This window comes from Salvia splendens, unplaced genomic scaffold (genome assembly GCF_004379255.2).
Source record: "Salvia splendens isolate huo1 unplaced genomic scaffold, SspV2 ctg696, whole genome shotgun sequence".
Taxonomy (NCBI): domain Eukaryota; kingdom Viridiplantae; phylum Streptophyta; class Magnoliopsida; order Lamiales; family Lamiaceae; genus Salvia; species Salvia splendens.
Genome location: NW_024599363.1, coordinates 1 through 23,951, shown reverse-complemented (window position 1 = coordinate 23,951; position 23,951 = coordinate 1). Strand labels below are relative to the sequence as shown.

Below are 23,951 nucleotides of genomic sequence, written 5' to 3'. Positions count from 1 at the left end.
CTTTCGGCTCGTCGTCCTCCCCTTACGGCTCGTCGTCCTCCCCTTTTGGCTCGTCCTCCCCTTTCGGCTCGTCGTCCTCCCCTTTAGGCTCGTCCTCGCCTTTCGGCTCGTCCTCTCCTTTTGGCTCGTCGTCCTCCCCTTTCGGCTCGTCCTCCCCTTTAGGCTCGTCCTCCCCTTTCGGCTTCGTCACAATATCATTCCCATTACCATTCCTATCCGGTAGCTCCGCCGTGGTCGTGATTTAGTCGTTGGAGTTGCCATGGACGAAGACCGTTCGTTTGGTCTCCTTGAGATATCCTAGCCTTGCATTTGAATATGTAAAAATTGTGAGAAAGAGAACGAAAGATACCGTGATTTTTATGGATGCCATACCCTTCAAATTTGAAAAGGTAAATGAAGATTGTGTTTAGTTTGTTTGTGATTTGGTTATAACTTGTCGAGACTTATTTATAGACTTGTTGTTAGGAAATTTATTGAAACGTGAACAAATTGAATATCCTGAAAGGCGTGAAACACTTTCAGATCAAATTAATTTGGTGGTTCTATCAATATTTGATCGGATACAATTCAAGTTTAGAAGTTTTTCGTATGTTGATTCTATATATCCTTTGAACCGGAAAAGATCAATAAGAAGGGCCAGATGACGAAACGTCGCGTCTCTTTACGAAGCAGTGTGTCTCTTCGAAAAATTAACTGTTTTTAACAGTTTTTTAAACAGTTTCGAAAATTGCAAATCAGTCTTTCGACTTTCAGAAATTATATTTCCGGATGAATTTTCTACACAGCTCGATCCTAGCCAGGGGCTGGCGCCCCTTGGACCCCGCTACTTGGGGGCGCTGCCCCCGAACCCCTGTCTAATCATAATGAATTCAAACAAGCGTGCAATCCGCACTTCCAAACTTATATGATGTCTCATTATGATAATATTGATCAATCAAGTTAATCCAAATTACACTAAAATAATCAACACTTGTAGTGTTTTCAGTAAAGCAATCAAGATTGATATTAATGCCTATTCACTTCCTGCAAGAACCTTCCACTCAATCATTTTGTGAAATATTTTGAGTGCATCATATCTGGTAGAAATGGAGTAATAAAAAACGACATGCCAACTAATTATAGTTGACATCCTTAAATGGTTGTCATTACTATCAATACTACATGATAAAAGATACGGAGTAATATTTTTTGTTTAGTGAAAATATTTAATTTCCAATTAGTTTATATTAATTTGATGTTGTGTTTCACATTATATTATATTTATGTGCTCAACATTAAAGGAGTATATTGTAGGAAAGGGACTACAGGCAAATTATATATGAATATTTTGTGGGAAATTAATTTATAGTATTAATTTGATATTGTATTATACTTCCTCCATTCCACAGTAATAGAGACATTTCATTTTCTGCACTCATTTTTTAAAAAATGATATTAAATATTTAAAGTGGAGAGATAGTAAAGTAAGAGAGATAATAATGTAGAGAAAAGTCTTATCTACAATATTCTCTCTCTTACTTTACTTTTTCTCGACTTTAACTATTTATAATTACTTTTTTCAAAATGAGTGCGCAAAATGAAATGCCTCTATTACTGTGGAACGAAGGGAGTAGTATTTAGGTGCTCAACAATGAAGGAGTATATTATAGGAAAAGGAGTACAGGCAAATTATATAGTATGAAAATTTTGTTGGAGCATCTTTAAAGGGACTCATATAGTGTTCAGTAATATGATAACTAGTTTAATTTGATAAATTTAATAACTAATTAATTTATATTAAAAATATCATCAAAATATTGTTGGAACATCTTAAAATGAGATCATATAGAGTTTTGTTAAAATGATGGTTAGCTTAATTTAATAAGTTTGATAACTCGATATATATTAAACATGTAAACACAATTTAAATTGATCATAGTAACAATTATTGATTCATCCTGACTCCGAATGGCAGTCTCATTTCTTTCGGGCACGAGTTTTAAGAAATGTTAAGAAAAGTGGGTGGAAAAATGTTAGTGGTATATTATATTCATTAGTTTTAATAAAATATGGTGTAATGAGTTAATGGAATGTAAGACCTATTACCATTTAAAGTATAAATGAAACGGAACTCTTATTCGCAGACAGACTAAAATGGAAAAACGAAACTCGTATTTGCGAACGAAAGAAGTATTGTCACGACCGCACTTTCTAAGGATAGAAAGCCCGGTTGATCGCGACTAGGGGAGGATGGAAGAAGCGAGGAAGAAAGGGAAAAACGGTGGCACAACTGAACTTGAACTGAAATAACTTGGAATGTATAAATCAGAGTGCATGATACAAGAGAATGAAATCTCGACTTTTACCTTGCAGCGGAAGAGTAAAGAGTAGATGACATCATGTATAGAGACACGATGCTTCCAAGTACTATTTTATCGAAGGATCTTCATTTGTCTGTGCTCAACACCGCCCGCCATCATCACCGCTCAACCTGCACGTTTTTAAAACATATGCAGAGCTGAGTACTTAGTGTACTCAGTGGACACATGCCGAAATATATTTTACTGAAAAACTAGTTATGTCAAGTTACTCCTGAGTGAACTCGGGGTTTTACTTAAAAGATCTGAGAACTCTAAAACATTTTTCCTTTTCCTTTTTCAAAAGCGATATGTCGATCTATTTTCTTAGAACATATGCCGTATCTTTAAAGTAACTCCAGGTGATCCGCGAATTCACTAACTCCTGGTCTAGTAGGGACATCGCCCTCGCTAGACAAACAAATAGGCAAAGTTCAAAACAAAACCTGGCTTGACATAACCTTTGCAACTTTATTTTTCTCATAAAATATTTTTGAAACATAAACTCATTTTTCTATCGGTCAAAGCCGAACACAATATCAACAAAGGCTGGTAGTTCACAAGTACTCATAGAGTAACACATAACATCGTATAATAACATCAAGCAAAATAACACTTTTCATAATACTTCACATTAAATAGCAAGCTCGCACTTAACATCACATCTTAAATAGAAGCACACAAAATATGTTTCTCATAAAACTATACTTTTAACAGAAAGCCCACCTCGTTTGCTTAAAACTCCTTAATTTGAATTCTCCTGACTTCACCCTTAACTCGCGGAGATAGCCTTTTTTAAAACAAACAACGTACTAATAAGACTCGAGGAATTCTTAAACTTTAATTAGAATGCATTCCCCTAATTAATCATGGACCAATAACTTAATTATAATTTTGGCACAAAACCAATTTAATTTCAGCCCAAACTCCATTGTGAATTAATTCCATCCGTCATATCTTCAATTTCCTATTCTCCGGTCCAACCAACGAAAACTCCTTGGCCCAAAAGAACTAATTAACTCTATCTCCGACCCATCGCAAAACAACTGAACCAAATTAGGATTAATTCCGAGCTCAACTTCTCTTATCCCTCTTTGATTTATCTTGGCACACTGATCAATTATCCCAACCCAATATGAGAATACAAATCACAGCCCATCTTCCCTTATTCTAATCTTCCCACTCAATAATGTAACTTAAGCCCAACTTGGTGTAATTAAAAACTGCAGGCCCAAGCTCCTTAATTAATTAGGGTGACCCAATTAATTAGTCCATTCCCTCCTATCTCCCTTTGTTTCTTACGGTAAGTTAGAGAAATCAAATTTCCCAAATTGGTGAGCCCTAATTCCAAAACTTAAACCTATAAACATCACATCTCTCTTCTCTGGGCCTAGTATGATGTTCGAAACAAAAGCAGAGGGTGTGCTAGTGTTTTACCTCTTTTTCGTTGACTCCTTCGAACGTCGGACTGCCCTTAAGCTCACCGACACTCCTTCCTCTCTTGCTACACATCTTAGTGTATTGTGAATATAGAGAGGTGTGAGGAAGGAGGTGGTGGTGGGCTGGTATTTATAGTAAAACACCTTGGCATTTTGTGGCTAATTTGGGATAAAAATTCCCTCATCTTTTGGATTTGAGATAAAAACTTTACTACCCCTTTGGTGTTAGCATTGAGAAGGATGCTCTTGTATTTCTAGCTATGGATTCCTTCCCCTTTTAGCATGACAAAAGGGCATCTTGCCTAATCGGTGTAAGGCATTGGGGAGAGTTAAGGAGATGAGCTCACCATCACTTGATCCTTTGTTTCCAATATCCTCTTTGAGAGATTTGAGATATCCAATCCCTCTTTGTTCTAATTTGATTTGTGATGATTTCTTTGGCAGGGACTTGCTGCCACCATCTCTTTTCCTCACTACTAACCACTTTACTCTTTCTTCTTGAAATTTGCTGCTCATATTTCCTCTAATTGTGGTGTGTGAATTTTCCTTGCAGGTTTGGAGATGATTCCTGCAGCTGCTGTTGCTGCCCCTTCCTTGGAGTCTAGTGGCTGCTGGATCGAGGGAAAAAGAAAGGAGAAGGTGAAAGGAGAGGAAGATTTTTCATGCTTGGAGTCCTTTTGACCTCACTCCTATTTTGTACAACCTCAAGCACTATACTTAGAAATTCTTAGAGTAGGAGTAGCTGACATCTCCACAACATGTAAGAGCATCCGCAACGGTGGCGCTGCTCGCCACCGCCGTCCGCGCCGCTGGCACGGACGCCACCCGCCGCCGCTGCGCTAGCGCCGCTGGCACGGCGCTGCTCGATGCATCAAGCAGCGCCGTGCCAGCGAGCAGCTGACGTGGTGTAACATCCCAAATTTTTGTGACTCTTCTTATATGTTATTCGAATTTTGGATTCTTGGAATTATGAAACTTTCGTTTCTATGTGATTAAGTGTTTTGCGTGAAATAAATTTTCGTGGTTAATGTGGGATGATGAGCTTGATGTTTTATATTTTCCAATGTGGGGAAATAATTAATAGGATCATGCATTTATATTCTTCGAGCCAATTCATTGGAATTTTCGGCCCTTCCTAATTATTGAAATAGTATTTCATTTCTTGGATTTAATTAATTGTCTTGGGATACTTATCCAAATTAAATCCAAACCAAATGACCCTAAATGGTACTACATGGAATTCGAACTCCATTTTTATTTTCCTTGGGAGTTTTCGAAAATCTCCTATAGGAGAAAGAATTATTTTCATTTGATTTAATTGGTGCTTTATTGACTCTCTTCCTTTGAATTTAATCCAATTAAATCATGTTATAATTTATTTCTTCACCTAAAATAAATAGAGAGTTGGGACATTACTTGGTTAGCAATTTTCGGCCCCTCCACTAAATTTTGGAGGATATTTTATTTGTTTCCTAATTTGTGGAATCCCTTTTTATTCAAATAAATTCCTATGTCTAATTAATTGGGGATGTGAATATTTTTTCTCCTACTTTTCTCCCATATCACACGCCCCCTATGCAATATTTTCCTTGTGGGAATTTAATTAATTGTTGCCTATTTTATGGGAGCCTTTTTCCTATAAATAAATTGCCTAATTTAAATCCTATTCTTTTAATTGGGGATTTAAATAATTTCCGTGTGCAAATTCCTTATGGAAATTTTCGGCCCCCACCATTATTTTCATACTTGGAGATTTAATTTATTTTGTTCCCTTGTTTATGAAATATTCACTTTTATTTCCTAAGTTGTGAATATATTCTCTCCAAGTAAATACCAAATAAATTCCTTGCTATTCCTACATGGAATTTTCGAAAATTTCCTCCCCTTCCCACATGCTTATTTTATTCTTTTAATTGTGGGATTTATTTAATTGTATTTTTCCCCACAATTAATTAATTAATTAATTTTAAACCTAACCCTAATCCTATAAAAACACCTAAACTAAACCCTAGCCCTCATTCTCCCTCAATTTACGTGCCTCCCTCCTCCCTCTCCACATTCTCTCCAAAAAACTTCTTCCACCATTGTTTCTTGCATCCATTGAAGTTTATTTTCAAGAATCTCCGACGAATCACCTCGTTTCTTGGTTCTACCGATTCGTTTTGTCAAAGAAGGTATATTGGCTTCACTTTTCCTCATTCTTTTCATTTGAACCATGTTCTTGAATCCTACATGCATGTAGTGGGTGTAGGAATCGTAAATCGCAAGTTTAATCGGGGAGGGAAAGTGAGTTTGCTTGAAAACCTTGATAAATATGCGTTTCAATTGAATTGTGTAAAGTTTGATTGGAATCTTTGGTGAATGATGTAAGTTTATGTGCAAACATGTTTAAGAGAGTCTTATCAAGCATGATTGTGTGTTATAAGCATGAGAATTGGTGTTTGGATGATTGAGAAGGAAATCCTAATTTAGACATTGTGTATCTGTTATCTGTGATGTTCGACCAGTAGCTTCTGATGAGTAATTGACCTATCAAACAGCCAAATTTTGATATGAAAATTTTACTGAGTAAACTTCAAGGTGTTACCTGTGTCTCGTGTGAATTTCAGCCCTTTTTATCCAAAAATGGATTTTTAATAAATTTTTGAAGTTGACTGCGCAAATCTGCCAGAAACTCGTGTTCTCGCCATGAATGTTTCGTTTTCTGTTTGACTGACCAAATGATCTCCGATTGATGTGATTCTTGAACTAAATGAAAATTTGAAGTGTCTTCTGAGTCGTGTTAAATTTTCAGCCTTTTTGGGCATTGGATGAATTTATGGTAAATTTTTCAAATGAACTGCGCAGTGCTGTCAGAGATTATATGTTCCGACCAGAGAGTTTAATATGTAATATGACTGACTAAATGACGTGATTTCGGTGTGAAAATTTTCATGGATGAACTTGAATGTGTCCTCTATATTTTGATCTAAAATTTAGCTTCATATGAGGTAGGGTGAATTTATAGTGATTTTTACAAAATGGTCGCGCAGTTCTGCCAGTTTTCTGCCTTGTTAAAATGACACCTAGTTTCAAGTTTAAATGTATTATATGATGCATGTATGTCCAAGGAACGTGTTTAAATTTTGAAATCACTTGTGATAAGTTGGAATGTGTTACGTGTATCTTTACACCCTTTTGACGTATGATGGGTTGGGGAATGTGAGAAAAACGATGAGAGAGAAAACGATAGGACATGCATAGTAAAATGTTGATGTGGAAGGCTGACTTGTGTTGTCTTTGACAAGGGTGTTGTGTACTCGTGAACTCGAGGATCGTGAGTTGCTATAAGTTGGGTTGTTAATTTGCTAAGCGATCGAGGTGGGCTTTCTTTTCAAACCTCTTTATTTTTCCGAAAATATGATGTGGTGTTATAAGGGTGGTTTAAAGTGTTATGTCATGCCGTGATTGTTTTGATGTTGAGATTTTTGCCTGATGCCTAGTTCGTTTGAGCTTGCTCCGTTAGGCTATAGGGCTATGTTGAGATTGTGCATGATGCCTAGTTTGTGAGTTCGCTCCATTAGGCTATAGGGCTATGATAAACGAATTCAGGTCTGAGTAGGGCCGCAAACCCTATCAGGCTGTGTACACAGAGGGGATCGTGAGCCGTCCTTGCAAGTCGGCCGGTCTCGTGGGCGAATAGTGTGGCCACACTTTCGTCGCACTATGGTAAGAGGATGTGAATGATTGATTGATTGATGAGAAAGTGGGGAGATTGTTTTGTCTGGCCAGACTATGAAAATATTTTTGTGTTCTCGATGATATTTCTTAACTACATGTAAAACTCGAGTTCACTGGTATGGAAGACATAACTGTTATAAAATATTTTCGGCATGAGTCCATTGAGTACAACAAGTACTCAGCCCTGCATTTCTTTTTAAAATTTTGCAGGTTGAGCGGGATGTTGTGATGGATGTTGAGTGAGCTTTAAGAATTCCCGGATGCGTCGTGTCTTCATACATGGGCGTCATCCTATGACTCTCCTTTGATACTTGTTTTTCCGCTGCCTTGTTTCGAATCGTTCTTGATAAAGTCTTTCATTTTTTTCCCACACTACGTTATGACATTATTTACCTTGAGACATTAATCCGTTGTTTAACTATTCGATAGACCAAAATATTTCTTTTTGAAGTTAATTGGGTTTTCATATTCAATCTCATCCTTTATTGTTGTCTTTCTTTGCGTCCCTCTTTTCTTCCCCGCTCCTTGTCCCTTCCCTAGTCACGATTTCCCCGTCTTTACTATCCTTAGTGAGGGCGGTCGTGACACGTGGCGCGCCCTCATTCGTCAACGGCATATCCGTTTTTAATTAAAAAATCAGTTTTTAATTAATTTTTTTTAAAAATCGGTTTTTAATTAAAAAAACCAATAAAAAAAATAAAAAAATTTCACTTCCCAAAAAAATTATATCCGTTTATAACCGTTTTTCCCACTTTTTAATTTTTTTTTAATTTTTTTACCCCAAAAATACACACTTTCATCTATAAATACCCCCAATTTCACTCCCAAAAATTCACATCAAACTACACAATTCTCATCATCATTCTCTCATCTCCATTCTCATCTTCAATCTCTCATATCCATTTTCATCTTCATTCTCTCATACCCTACAACATCACTATGTCCGGCCAAGGCGATAACCCTACGGGCTCCCACGGTTAGAACCCCGAATGGTTCGGTTCACAACCGTTTCCTAGTACGGAAACGGAATATTCGGCACCTCCTCAAACCCAAGATTCGGCCGTTTCGGGTGGCTACCGTCCATACCCAATCGACGACCAAGGTGCCTCCGAAGGATGATACGGGTGGACACCGGAGCCTAGGCCGACCGCCCCCTCCCAACCTCCGCAAGCTCCTACTCGCGGCAGCGGTGTCCGCACACCGTACACGCCGGCGGAGATGGATAAATTGTTCAAGGCGTACTTCGAAATCTCCGAAGATGCGGCGGTTGGCACGAACCAATCGGGCGATCACTTTTGGTGGCGCATATCTCGCCGGTACAATGTAAACCGGCCGCCGGGAACGATCGAGCGCAATGAGAGTATGGTGCGCAACTGCATCGGCCGAGCCAACGACGAAATTGGCAAGTTCAATGGCTATTTCCTCCAGGAGTCGCGGAATGCCGGGAGCGGCCGAAGCGAGGTCGACATCATCACTGCGGCGCTGAGCACATACCAATCCATGAACGGTAAGTCGTTCAAGTACCTCAACGTTTGGCAGGAAACGCGGTTCCACCCGAGGTATCTGGGAGGCGTAACATCCTCATCTAGCGGCTCCTCCAAACGGTCAAGGTCGGTATCCCTATCCGACTCCGGCTCCGAAGAAGTGGCTAGCCAACTCGCCGGAGCTAACTTGGGTAGCCCCGACGCCGGACCAAGCGGTTCCCAACGCCGACCGCAAGGAAGGAAGAAGGCGGCGGCCGAGCGCCGGCGCTCCACGACTCCATCGGCCCCCGCCCCCGAACAACTCGTTGTGGGCCCTTTTGGCCCAACTCAATATGGCCGATAGGTCAACTATGACCCCCACGCAACTTCAAACGCACGAGGGCATGATAGTGGGTCTCCAAAAATAATTGGGGTTGTTGCCGCCGGATGAGTAGTCTTCCTCGGGTAATATTAGCCAATAATTATTTAATTTTTAATTTTTAGTATTTTAATTATGTAATTTTTAATTTTTAGGATTTTAATTATGTCTTTTTTATTTTATTTGTATTTTGTAATATTTATTGTGATTTTTTAATGAATTTTAGTATTATGAAAATGTTTATGTTTAATTGAATATTAAATTAATTGTGCTCGTCCTTGCGGAAGAGCACGGTTGTGGGTGTTGTGCTCTTGCCAGAGAGCAGGCATGAATAGTACCGTCCGGGCCCACAACCGTGCCGCTGGCAAGAGCACGGTTGTGGATGCTCTAATAGAAAGGGGCCCACCTTATATAAGAGCATCTCCAGTGGTTCTGGACATGCAATAGCCCTCCCATAGCCTTGCCACTGCCACATCATCAGCACTAAAATCCTCCTGCCACATCATGCGGACATGCAACTGGACATGCAATAGCCCTCTCATAGCCTATCCACATTACTAATAATAATTATATAATTTAATTTACAATCGTAGCAACATACAGAATTTAATTTACGAGACAAATACAGGAAAATTGAATAATACTAATAAAATTTAAAAAAGTACAATAATTTTAAAAAAAGTACATTAATTTTAAAAAAAGTACAAAAATTAAAAAGTAAAATAAAAAATTACATAAAAAATACTCCTAGCAGCCGTCCTCGCCCAGCCCTTCGTCGTCGCCGCCGCCTCCGTCGCCACCAACGCCGCGGCTACTCCCGCCGGTATCCCTCTGCAACCCCTCCAATTCTTCACGCATGCTCCGGAGCAATACGCGAAGATAAGCCTTCTCCTCGGGGTCCACCGCCGTCCGAAAGTCGGCTAATGTCTTCTCCATTTGAGCGCGGGTTTGTCGACGCACGAAGAATTTGAGCTCTTCGGTGGACCTGCCGAGGGGGGATGCCGACTGGACCTCCTGGGAACTCGGGGTGCCCCCCTCGCATCCCGTTGCGCCCGCCTTTGGCCAACCATGCGAGGTCGGCGACCGAACGAACGAGGGGTCGGGACCTCCTGGGCCGTCTCGGGGAGGTCGTGGGAACCACCGCTGCTGCCGCTATAATCACCGGTATAGTTCAGTTTCTGTTTCTTCGGCCAGCCAACGTCGACACCTGCCCAGAATTTCTCCAACTCGTTGAGCACAAGGTAGCAGTTCCAGTAGGTGAACTCATAGTACTTCCCGGGATCCGGGGAGGCTCTCTCCGCAATCCTCCTGCAGTCTTCTTCTGTTTGGCCACTGGTCCGCATGCGGAGGGCGTTGGCGTACAAACCCGAAAATCGAGAGACGGCAGACCTAATTCGATCCCAGCACTTTCGGCACTCCTCCCCGGTGCGCGGTCTCCCTTCAGGGCAAAATGCCCTGTAGGCTGCGGCTATCTTGGCCCACAAGTTGAAGATCCTCTGGTTGTTCGAAACGAGAGGATCATCGCAGATACTCACCCACGCCTTGGCCACCGCAACATTCTCCGCGTCCGTCCACTTCCTCCGGACCCAGCTATCCTCACCCGGCTGCGACGACTCGCCAACCTTCTTGGCCTTGCCCTTCTTCTTAGGGGCGCTCCGACCCTGCCCTACTCCCCGGCTTTGAATGGGAGTTTCCGGAACCTCGTTAATATCAAAACCCAACTCCTCTAAGGAGAAGGTCTCATACTGCGTGTACTGTGCATCCGTTGGGGTCGATTTGTGCGAAGAACCGGTGGAAAAATCAAAAGCCGGCAAATAGACGTTCTTCCCCTCAGGCGTCCCCTGCGGCGGTGACATCATCTGCTGCGCCGGAGGCTGCATCCCGGGTGCCCACCCCGGCATCATCTGCATAGGGGGTTGCATCGGCGGTACTCCCTGCCAAGCCGACACACTTTCCCCAGCGGCCATCGGTGGCATCATCTGCTGCCACAGGTACATGTTGTAGTACCCGGTCAACGGAGGCCAACCACCTCCCACGGGAGCCGAGAGAGTCTGAGACCCTCCCCCGGGAGTCGGGGGAGTCTGAGACCCGGTCATCACTGGAGTACCTTCGTAGTTGTTCTCCCTTTCTCGTTGTTGATCTTGTACAGAAATTAAGATAGAGAGAGTACTCATTAAAACAAGTGGTGTGAATGAAAATGATGTCCAAAGCGCGTATATATAGTGTTTCGAAAAATTTTAAAAAAAAATTAAAAATCTGTCGCCGTGAGGATCGGCGTCAGCCCAAGAATCCGTGGATACCAGATCCGAAAAAATCGGGTACCCAAACCCGAAAATTATCTAAATGTCTATCCAAAATCCGATCCGATATATTTTCAGGTACTCCAATACCCGCCCCGGGTGTATATATATACATATATGTATAGGAAAATGATCAATACAAAACTTGATCTCAATACAAAATCCAGACCAAATCCTGACCATGAGATTTGACAATCCAATAGTCAATAATTAAACAAAAACACGGAGGGTCATTGTAAAGTTGTTTTAGGTCATATTATAAACTTTGGGTTTGAGGTCATGTTAAGATCATTTCATGTCATCCTTACTATAATGACGTAAAAATAAGCTTACAATGGCCTAAAAATGACTTTTGTATGCTTGGTTCTGCATTTTTGTATTAAGAATGGTTTTGCATGGATCAAAACTCTATATGTATATATATATATATATATATATATATATATATATATAATATGTTATATATATATATATATGATTGTATTCAATATCGAACTAATTTTAAAGACCGAACTAGAGACCAAATCTCAGCCATCCGATTTTATAATCTTGTGGGTATAATAAATCATCTAAATCTTATTATTTTAATTCCAAAAATTAGATGAAGGGTTGAATTGGAATACAAATATTGCAGCGGTTAGTTTTTTCGTTAAATCATGCGACACAAATTTGGAATTTATCTTCAGAATCCATCGTCTTCAACCATCGGTCACACCTTCAATTACATCTCCATCGCCAATTCACGCTGGAAATTACATCTCCATCACCAATTCACGCGTGCAAGTAGATGAACACGTTTCCATTCTGCGGCTGCAATTAACGCACACCATGTCTTTATTTCAGCGCTTGCAATTACATCTCCATCGATTGCAATTCAATATATGCAATTCACCACCTGCAATTACATTCACCATCTGCAATTTAATCTCCACTGATTGCACGCCTGCAATTACATCTCCATCGTCAGTTCATGCTCACGCTCAGTATGCCTGCAAGAAGATGTAATAGCTGTGAACGTGATTCGAAATTCATTAAATTGTCTACGGAATTTGTTGAAGTAGTTGTTTTGTAATTCGAGTAACAGTGGATATTTGTAGTACGTCGCTTCAAAAATGATCTGAGTCTAATATTATTATGAAGGGTTAGCAATGAATATTTTGGATTGATATGTGTTTGTTACGAATTTCGACCATGAACAGTAATTATTTTTGTTCCTACGATTTTTATTTGTAATGAACTGTTTTCTGGAATTAGATGAATTGTTTTCTGCAATTAGATGAATTGTTTTTTATATAAGTTGAACTTTATATGGTTGCGAGTTCTAATATTACTTGTTGTTATATCAGTGAAACACATCAAATTATTGTCTAATTTCATGCTAAAATATCCATAATATGATTATGGAAAATCAGATCTTCCAAATCATGAATCAAATTTGAAAAGATTTATTATTTCCTAATTTCATGCTAAAATATCTATATTATAAGTATGGAAAATTAAATCCTCAAATTGTGTCTCATTGTACAAATTTCACCTCGATTGTTTGAAATCCATCAAAGCTAAATTAATCATCTATAAATCGACGAACATCAATGAAAAGTTTTGTTTATTCTTGAAGAATAACACATTTTTTCAAATGTGTAGTATATGAACTAAATAATGAACTCAATGAACATTAGAAATAAACTGAATGAATGGTAGTAATGAACTAGTATTAACCTTTTAAAGTATACAGTAATGATAGCAACAAGGTTAACTTCATTGAACCTATCATGAACTAAATAAACGATGGAATGAACTATATTCAAGAAACAATGAACTAAATATTAATATACTCCATATTGAAATACAATAGTAATAATATTTTCCAATATAATATAATAATGTACAACGTATATCATTATAATGAATCAAATATTCATTTTTCGATGAATCGTTTTAAAAAGGGCCCAAGTGGTTCATTCAGTTTGAATGTTGAAAGCGTCATGCGTAGTTGATTCAATGCAGGTATCTCGTTAGTGGGAACTGATTTGTTTACATAAAGAACAGTTACGACGTTAGTGTTGAACCAAATGCAAGAAATACTACGCAATGAAAGAAAGCAATGCATATTATAAAGTATTAACTTCATCGTATAATGTTATAACTTCATCATGTAACATTGTAACTACATCCAAATAAATGAACCAAATTTGAACCCTCCAAAAAAAAGAACCAAATTTGGAATGCCTCGAATTTGAAGGAAATCATTACATCTTATATTGTAACAATTTCATCTATTACTTCTATTACTTCATCTTATAATGAAATAACTTCATATACAACATAGCAGCAGATACAATAGAAGCATTGTTGACTACATATCTGTTCACAAATTCAGATAGAATCTGTTCAAAAATTCCGATAAAGCACAATCATCTTTGACTCTTAAATGAAAATAAGAGTATCTAATCAACTTTTTTATTGTTGAAAACATCATACAAGTTAAGTTACAGCAGACCACAAACAGAATTAAGTTACAACAAACCACAAACACACTGAATCCAGAGCATCATAGAGTCAAAAAAATACTTCAGCTAATGTTGAACATACTTCATCTTATAACTTGATCAATTCAGTGACATCAGTCGAAAATACTACATTCAATAAATTCACCCAAGATTGAATGAAAAACAAAAACTTTAATCAACTAAATCAAACAAAAAATTGTGAACAAAATTAAAATTCCAGAATTGGGGATAGCTCACCCGAACGGTTTGGTTCCATCGGGTTTGAGGTGGACCTCGGTTTGGTTTTAGGAGGATGTCCCCATTCAATAAATTCACCCAAGATTTACGCCAAAAACAATTTTACCCTATTTCACTCATATACAAAATGACTAAGCTACCCCTTGGCTGAACTAATTAATTTACAGGATGAAATACAGAATTAAGATGTAGAAGCTTTAGTCTCATCCATTAAATTTAAATCCATTGGCCAATATTTAGTCTGTAGTTCTACACTAAGGAGGTGTTGTGCATATAAAGGGACCCGAGTTGTATTCAATGTCAAACCAATTTTAATGACCGAACTAGATAACAAATCATGTCCACCCATTTTTATAATCTGATGGTCATAATTGATTCTCTCAAATATTATTAAATATTGTCTACATGTATTATAATATTATGCAAGTAACGTGTGGGGGCTTATTTTGTAATTGTAACTTTGGCAGTTATTTTGTTTTCCTTGATTTCAGACAAGTTAATATGGCAATGATTTTCACACGATTTTACTGCACTCTTCATTTGCAATTCAATCTCCTAATATATTCTGACATGTTAATATGATAATGATATTCACACGATTCTAATCCATTCTTCATTTTCCATTGAATCTGCTAATTGCACAGTTCAATCTCTCTATATAAACTAATCCCAATTCCATTCATTCGCAATCTTCAACTATCCTCTCTCTACTTCTTTGTCTTATTTGGTTGTATGGATTCGTCAAACAGCTTTACGCCTAGAACGGACTTTACTAGTACATCAATGGACGACTCGAGCAATCCTTCTCACACAACTGAATTTTCTCCCGAAGCAGGAAACATACGTGGAACTATTTCTACAGAAAATATTAACGACAATCATGGGTCAATATTCGATGAGTTACAATCTACGATTGGCGGCTCACTTTTTGATTCTGACTCCGAATCATCCGAGGATATATATATAGGGGTGCGTTAAAATGATAACCATATTTATGGTGATAACCTAATAACCTATCATTTTATGGGTCAAAAATATCATTTTTACTAAAAATGATATATTTCGTCCATAGAATGATAGGTTATTAGGTTATCACCATAAATATGAGTTATCATATGATCACATCCCTATATATATATATATATATATATATATATGTATAGGGAGATGATCAAAATAAGTATGTGTTTAAATCCAGAAATGCAGACCAAATCTTGGCCCTAGGATTAGATGATCTAATGGTCAATAATTAACCAAAAACACGGAAGGTCATAATTAAGCAATTTTAGGTCATATTATAATATTTGGGTTTAATGTCATGCTAAGATCGTTTTAGGTCATGCTTTGTTAGCATGACCTAAAAATTACCTAATTATGACCTAAAAGTGACCTAATTATGATATTGTTCTGCGTTTCTGTATTTAAATCTAGTTTTGCATAGATCAAAACCCTATATGTATATATATATATATAGGAAAATGATCAATACAAAACTTGATCTCAATACAAAATCCAGACCAAATCCTGACCATGAGATTTGACAATCCAATGGTCAATAATTAAACAAAAACACGGAGGGTCATTGTAAAGCAGTTTTAGGTCATATTATAAACTTTGGATTTGAGGTCATGTTAAGACCATTTCATGTCATCCTTACTATAATGACGTAAAAATAAGCTTACAATGACCTAAAAATGACTTTTGTATGCTTGGTTCTGCTTTTTTGTATTAAGAATGCTTTTGCATGGATCAAAACCCTATATATATATATATATATATATATATGGATGTATTAAGATGACAACCCTCTTTATTGTAACACCATACCACCATTTTATGCCGTTAGATCTGAAGATCGTGTGATTCTCAAGCTGTCACGTTGCAACCTATTTTAATTAAATTGGAACATATAAAAACGCTGAAGGACAAAATCAGAATTCTTTATTTTCAGTTTTTTACCAGATTGCAGTCTTACTTTACGAATATTGCAGTGTTAAGTGTCTGCATCATTCGTAATAGTTTTATACCTTATCAGATTGCAGTATTACTCTGTGAATATTGTAGTGTTACTCTATGGATATTGCAGTGCTACGTGTGTGCATCATTCGTAATAGTTTTTTTACCTTACCAGATTGTTGTATTACTCTATGAATATTGCAGTATTATCAAGTAGTATTTGCAGTTTACATATTACCAATTCTGTTTTTGAGTTAAATTTTTGGGAATTGACACTAAAATACCCACGACTGCAATATCCAACACATAAGACTGCAATCCGAACTCTATTTCATCAATTCAATCCTAGACGTCCATCGTATAGATCTAAGGGCTAGGATTAGTGGTATGTTGTCACTCTAAATATGGTGGCACCCTAATGCACCTATACATACATATATATATATATAATGATATATATATATACATACATATATATATAATATATATTATATATATATATATATATATATACATACATATATATAATATATAATATACATTATATATATATATATATAATATATATATATATATATATATATATATATATAGGGATGTGATCAATGTCGAACCATTCTTAAGGGCCGAACTAGAGACCAAATTATGGCCCTCCATTTTTTTAATCTTGTGGTTATGATTAATTTACAATTAATTTAATTATTTATTCAATTAAAACATACTGAGGGGTATTTTCGGAAATCAGTTTATTAATCTTCATAAAAAAACGTGAATCTCTCTCATTCTCTCAATTCATACAATCTTCACGCAATCTTCTCGCAATCTTCATCAATTTTTACGCAATCTTCATCAATTTTCTCGCAATTTACGTTAGATGTATATTCTTCTTCAATCTGCATCGATCTCCACGATCTACCTCAACCGCGACCCGTCTCAATCCGTAATTCACGATCGTTTTGCAATTGCTGCAATTGTTGTCAATCGCGATCTGTCTCAATCCTTCAATTCACGATCGTTTGTTGATTCACTACCTTGCTGATCGATGCAGCATACGAATGCTTCAACTCCATCGGGTTTTGCTTCCTCAATTCACGATCATTTTGCAATTGCTGCATCGTCGATCAATCGCGATCTGCATCAAATTCCCGATTGATCTGCCTCAGTTTTCGCAATTCCTTCAATTCACAATCTGCCTCAATTGTCATCCATGGAGAATTCCACACGTGAAATTCACCAGCATCTCGATGGAGTAGGGAGAACACCGACAAATTCTGCGGTTGAAGATGGATCTTCATCGACCAATAATGAAGAAGCTAGTATTGGATCAATTCTGGATGATCTACAATATCAAGGAGGCACTCTATTCGATACAGATTCAGATTTAGAGTTAGAAGAAGAAAGTAACTCAGTTGAAGGTTTGTAATTTTTAATTTTTTCATTCTATAGTGTAAACAGATTCATAATGAAGTAAAAAGGTCGAATTAATGCGGTAAAAAAATACACTAATGAAGTATTTTTATCGTAATATGATATGCTGACATGCTTTATATTGTATGCGATAAATACAACTCATAATGAACTAATATTTAAATATAATGAAGTAGTAATACAGATGAATGAACTTATATTCTTATTGAATGAATATATTTTGTTTTGTTTTTATTTTCCACTAACAATAGGTTGTATGCGACATTAGTTTTGTATGCTATCAATATGAACCATAATGAACTAATATGGGATTTTAATGAAGTAGTAATACATCCGAATGAAGTTATATGCTTGTTGAATGAATATGTTTTGTTCAGTTTTCATTTTCCACTAGCAGTAGTTTATATGCGATCAATACGACACATAAGGAACTAATTTCAGGTTATAATGAAGTTGTAATACAACCGAATGAACTTATATGCCTGTTGAATGAATATGTTTTGTTTTGTTTTGTTTTGTTTAAATTTTCCACTAACAGAAGTTTGAATGTTTTATAATAGTGTCACAATTACCTGATTGTCCATCCGAGCTGAAGCCTTACATTGGACAGATTTTTCTTACACTTGATGATGCTATTGAGTTCTATAATAAGTGTGCACGATATGTTGGGTTTGTCACTCGTAAACATGGATCAAAAAAGAAGGGGGATCATGTCACATGGTTGTATGTTGTGTGCAGTAGAGAAGGTCAGAGGAAAATGAAAATGCAAGGGCATGAGTCAAAGCGTAGACGTTCTTCTAGGAAGTATTTTTGCAAGGCTAAAATTGCTTTTAAGTTTTGTAAAGGAATTGGTTATGTTGTCAATCAATTTGATGAAATACATAATCATGATATGGTGGAGTTACGCCATAAGCGATTCATGAGGTTTAATCGCAACATTGACCTATTGCATCAGAAATTTATACTAGATTGTGCAAGTGCAAACATAGGCCCTACATTGACTTTTAAGTTGCTGAATGAAGTTCTTGCTGGGCTGGATTATGTTGGTTGCACGGTTGTAGAAGTTAGAAACTATAGGCGCGACTTGAGAGCATATACTAGTGGGGCAGATGCACAAATGGTACTTAATGGGATGAGCCGAAAGAAAGAGAATTGTCCAGCATTCACCTATGATTTTAAGGTGAACTCTAAGGATAGGCTCGCTCATCTTTTCTGGTGTGATCCCATTGCTAAGAAGAATTTCCATCTCTACGGTGATATAGTATCGTTGGCACAACCTATTCAACTAATAGGTATGAACAATATGTTGTTTATAATGAAATGATTATTGATGTTATCAACTTGCATATGCATGAAACATTTACTGAATTAATGTAATAACTCAACAGAATGTACTAGTAATAGTCAATAATGAATTAATAGTTCATTTGGATGATGTGAGTGCAGAAGTATTCAGAATTCTTATTGGGATTTGAGGATTTGACTGATTCTCAGGGTCATCGCGGCGGGTGGTCAACGGACAGATACCGGCGGCGAATGCTGCAGTTCCGGTAGTGGCCATGGATTTTCTATTTTCAGAAATTAGCGAAAGTGACAATCATTTTATTTGTTGACTTAGAATATTTGAGCGACTGCTTAAAAGTAAGTGAAAAGTGATGATATTGATTTATTTCATTCAACAACTATGCCAATTAATCCCAATAGGATTTTACTTCATTGAACTTCAATTGAGTTATTACTTTAGTCCATTAACCTTATTAAATGAGGTTATAACTTCATCAACATTGACATACATCATAATAAAGAATAAATACCTCATTTTGAAAACACTTCACACAGTCTATTCGCTTTAAATTTTGTAAAAAGGTTAAACAAATTCAAATTCAAAGTGGAATGAAGTAATAATCTATTGAATGAAGTAATTAACTATTGGAATGAAGTAATTAATCTACTGAATGAAGTAATAAACTGAAAACATTTCACACAGTCTATTCGCTTTAAATTTTTTAAAAAGGTTAAACAAATTCAAATTCAAAGTGGAATGAAGTAATAATCTATTGGAATGAAGTAATTAATCTACTGGATGAAGTAATAAACTGAAACACTTCACACAGTCTATTCGCTTTAAATTTTGTAAAAAGGTTAAACAAATTCAAATTCAAAGTGGAATGAAGTAATAATCTATTGGAATGAAGTAATTAACTATAGGAATGAAGTAATTAATCTACTGGATGAAATAATAAACTGAAAACACTTCACACAGTCTATTCGCTTTAAATTTTGAAAAAGGTTAAACAAATTCAAATTCAAAGTGGAATGAAGTAATAATATTGAAATGAAGTAATTAACTATAGTAATTAACTATTGGAATGAAGTAATTAACTATTAAATTGAAGTAATTACTATTAGAATGAAGTAATTAATCTACTGGATGAAGTAATAACCTGAAAACACTTCACACAGTCTATTCGCTTTAAATTTTGTAAAAAAGTTAAACAAATTCAAATTCAAAGTGGAATGAAGTAATAATCTATTGGAATGAAGTAATTAACTATAGGAATGAAGTAATTAATCTACTGGATGAAATAATAAACTGAAAACACTTCACACAGTCTATTCGCTTTAAATTTTGAAAAAGGTTAAACAAATTCAAATTCAAAGTGGAATGAAGTAATAATCTATTGAAATGAAGTAATTAACTATAGTAATTAACTATTGGAATGAAGTAATTAACTATTAAAATGAAGTAATTAACTATTAAATTGAAGTAATTAACTATTAGAATGAAGTAATTAATCTACTGGATGAAGTAATAAACTGAAAACACTTCACACAGTCTATTCGCTTTAAATTTTGTAAAAAAGTTAAACAAATTCAAATTCAAAGTGGAATGAAGTAATAATCTATTGGAATGAAGTAATTAATCTACTGGATGAAGTAATAAACTGAAAACACTTCAAACAGTCTATTCGCTTTAAATTTTGTAAAAAGGTTAAACAAATTCAAATTCAAAATAGAATGAAGTAATAATCTATTGGAATGAGGTAATTAACTATTGAAATGAAGTAATTCAAATTTTGTAAAAAGGTTTCGTACTTCATTATTGTATTTATTTACTTCATTCCATGTGTTTTATTACTTCATCATACTCTGAATTTGAATTTGTTTAAATTTTTGGCAAACTTTAAATTGAATAGATTGTGTAAAGTGTTTTAGTAATCAAATATTTATTAGTATTTATTGTTCATCCCAGGAGGTTCATTACATCATTGTAGTAGTTTATTATTCATTAAACTACTATGGTGAATAAAATCGTTTGAATTTTCTCCAAAATAGTCAACTATTTCCACTGTAGGAGAAAGTTGGTAAACCACACCATCCTCACTGTATAAACCCCATAACCAAATACAAACTCTCCATTTGAAAAAAGAAAAAAAAAATACAAACTTGTCCAATACAAGAAATCATCCAAATTTGACACACCAACTCATCTCAATGGGCTGAGCCGTGATTCTGGGCACCGCCCATTTGTTAGGGCGTGGGGACGACCCATCCAGTGATTGCACAAATGTCCTTATCACCATGTCACCATGCCTCAACTACATCTTCCGAAACTCTTCATCCCTTTCCTCCGATTTGATTTTTCACCCCGTTGTGAGTTAGAGGATTTTCCCCTGTGTTATCTTCACCTATATATAAGAAACACATAACAACAATTCAACATTCGAAACATAGTTTATATCATCATTAAAATAGTTTGTAACATTATCATTAGGTTCTTTAGTTCATTACAAGTATACTTCCCAGCTAAATATACATACAAAACATGTCAGTTTATATTACTTCATTTCATGTGGTTATTACTTCATCAAATAAGTTATTTAGTTCATTCAATGTAATTATAAAGCAAAATATGCATACAAAACAAGTCAGTTATATTACTTCATTTCATTAGGTTATTACTTCATCAAATTAGTTAGTTAGTTCATTCAATCTTATTTCCTAGCAAAATATGCATACAAAACACGTTAGTTTATATTACTTCATTTCATGAGGTTATTACTTCATCATAGGTTAGTTAGTTCATTCAACTGTTATTTCTTCACAAAATATGCATATAACACAGTTAATAAAATTCATACAACACAATTAACTTCATCTCATGAATTATGACTAGGTCATAAATTTATTTTTACCTTCTGGCATATGGATTTATTTGGCTTGCAATACTGAACACCAAACGAACTTTTCTTGTGTTTTGATTTATCCACCGGTTGTGATTTAGCTACTGACCTACGAGTATATTTGACGCCTACGTTGACCTTCCTCCGCTCTGCTTCATGAAATAATTGGACGAAAATCAGAAACCAAATTACAAACAGATGAAGTAAATTAGAATTTCAAAAACTATAAAGCTTCAAAAGAGTGTATTATTTGAGGCAGACGTTCTTCCAGAACGCAATCACCGTCGTTCACCTTCCATCGACGATTTTCTTGTGTCAACCATTAAAATCAGCGGCTAAGTATTGTGCTTTGAAATCTGAATTATGAAGCAATGTTTCCAAATTATAAAGTAATAAATCACATTTAGAAGATGCATATCATTTTATGCCACATAATTCAAATGAGTCCAGAAATGAGCTAGAAGCACACATTAACCACATAAATTCGAAAAAAATGAAAAATCAAACACTAAATTAATAGCCTCATGAAATGATGTAATAACCTCATGAAATAAAGTAATATCCTCATGAAATGAACTAAACCGATGATTTCTGTAGCCACACTTTTTGATATATTTCTCATAAATATCAGAGAAGTAATGTGAAGTAATCTATCCTAAAGTAATCGATTTATGCAACAATCAAATGTTGAAGTAATCTCTCCTAAAGAAAAATCAAAGCCAAAAATCAAATGTGTATTACCTGAACCAGACGTACGACCAGATTGTAATAGGCGTCCTTCACCTTCGGTCGACGATTTGCGTGTGTCAACCATTTCGAATTGACGCCGATTTCAGGTTAGGCTGAAGAGATGTCGATCTCGGGCGGATGGAGATTTCTGAATCGGCTGATGGAGATGTTGAATCGGGGATGATTGTTGTCGATTTCAGTTGAAATCGGCCGGAGATGATCGATGTATATGTTGAATCGACCGATGGAGATGCTGAATCGGGGATGGTTGTCACCGATTTCAGTTGAATCGGTCGGAGATGATCGATGAAGATGAAGAATCCTTGATTTTTCAGAGAGGTTTTCAGAGAGGTTTTGAGAGAAGAAGAGGCGGGGTATGAAATTAGTGAATTTTTTGTGATCTACGAATTCTAAATTTTACCCTAATTATAAAATGACTTAAATACCCCCGCGTTGAAGTAATTTGTGTATGTAATGAACTACAAAAATTTTCACTACATCATCTCATCTCATCCACTAAAAACTAGATCTAAGGGCCCTAATTTGGTCTCTAGTTCGGTCTTTAAGACTAGATTTGTGAATAATGAGACTATATATATATATATATATATATGGGAGCGTTATTCTCCTATTCATCCCTTAGATCCTTTATTCTTCTTAATATGGGCCGTTAGATCTCATTCAACAACGGTCCAGATGATCTGCATTATTACACTATAATGGTGCATTATTAGTCGGTGTGCATTATTCAACTGAAAATCTGCATTATTACACTATAATGGTGCATTATTAGTTGGTGTGCATTATTCAACTAAAAATCTGCATTATTAAATGATACGTGGCACCAATCTAACCGTCAGATGACAAAATCGTGGGGCTGAGATTAAGAAGAACAAAGAACAAAAGATACAAAAAGGAAATGAATACATCCATATATATATATATTATATATATATTATGGTCCTGTTAGGTTGATATTTTTTTAGCTTTATTGAGAATTGAGATGCATTTTTAGCAACTCATCCACAACATTTTCGAAATGTCAACTGCAAGAAGATTATGTCAACTCGGGGGTATTATCGTTAATAGCCTGCACATCAAATGTCAACAACTTATAGTTGACAATATATGTGTGTAGTTGACATGAATTGTATATGTAGTTGACATTATATGTGTGTAGTTGACATGGATTGTACACATAGTTGACATTATATGTGTGTAGTTGACATGAATTGTATAAAATGTATTTATTGAATAAAATGTACCATGA

The 23,951-nt window shown here is 36.1% G+C and overlaps 1 protein-coding gene and 1 long non-coding RNA gene across 2 annotated transcripts; one reads left to right on the top strand and one right to left on the bottom strand.

Annotated features, from left to right (window-relative positions):
- Nucleotides 1-2,275: 2,275 nt before the first annotated feature.
- Nucleotides 2,276-4,600, bottom strand: LOC121790986. Its single transcript, XR_006048444.1, has 2 exons — nt 3,774-4,600; nt 2,276-2,470 (listed from the first exon to the last, which is right to left on the bottom strand). It is a non-coding gene; the product is annotated as an uncharacterized LOC121790986 (long non-coding RNA).
- A 12,947-nt stretch (nt 4,601-17,547) lies between these two features.
- On the top strand, nt 17,548-19,318 carry LOC121790985 (protein FAR1-RELATED SEQUENCE 5-like; the record flags this gene model as incomplete). The annotated part of the gene is made up of 3 exons (XM_042189067.1): nt 17,548-17,755; nt 18,329-19,060; nt 19,263-19,318. Coding segments are annotated over exons 1-3 (996 nt in total), but the record flags the coding sequence as incomplete, so codon positions are not given.
- Between the last annotated feature and the right edge of the window lie 4,633 nt (nt 19,319-23,951).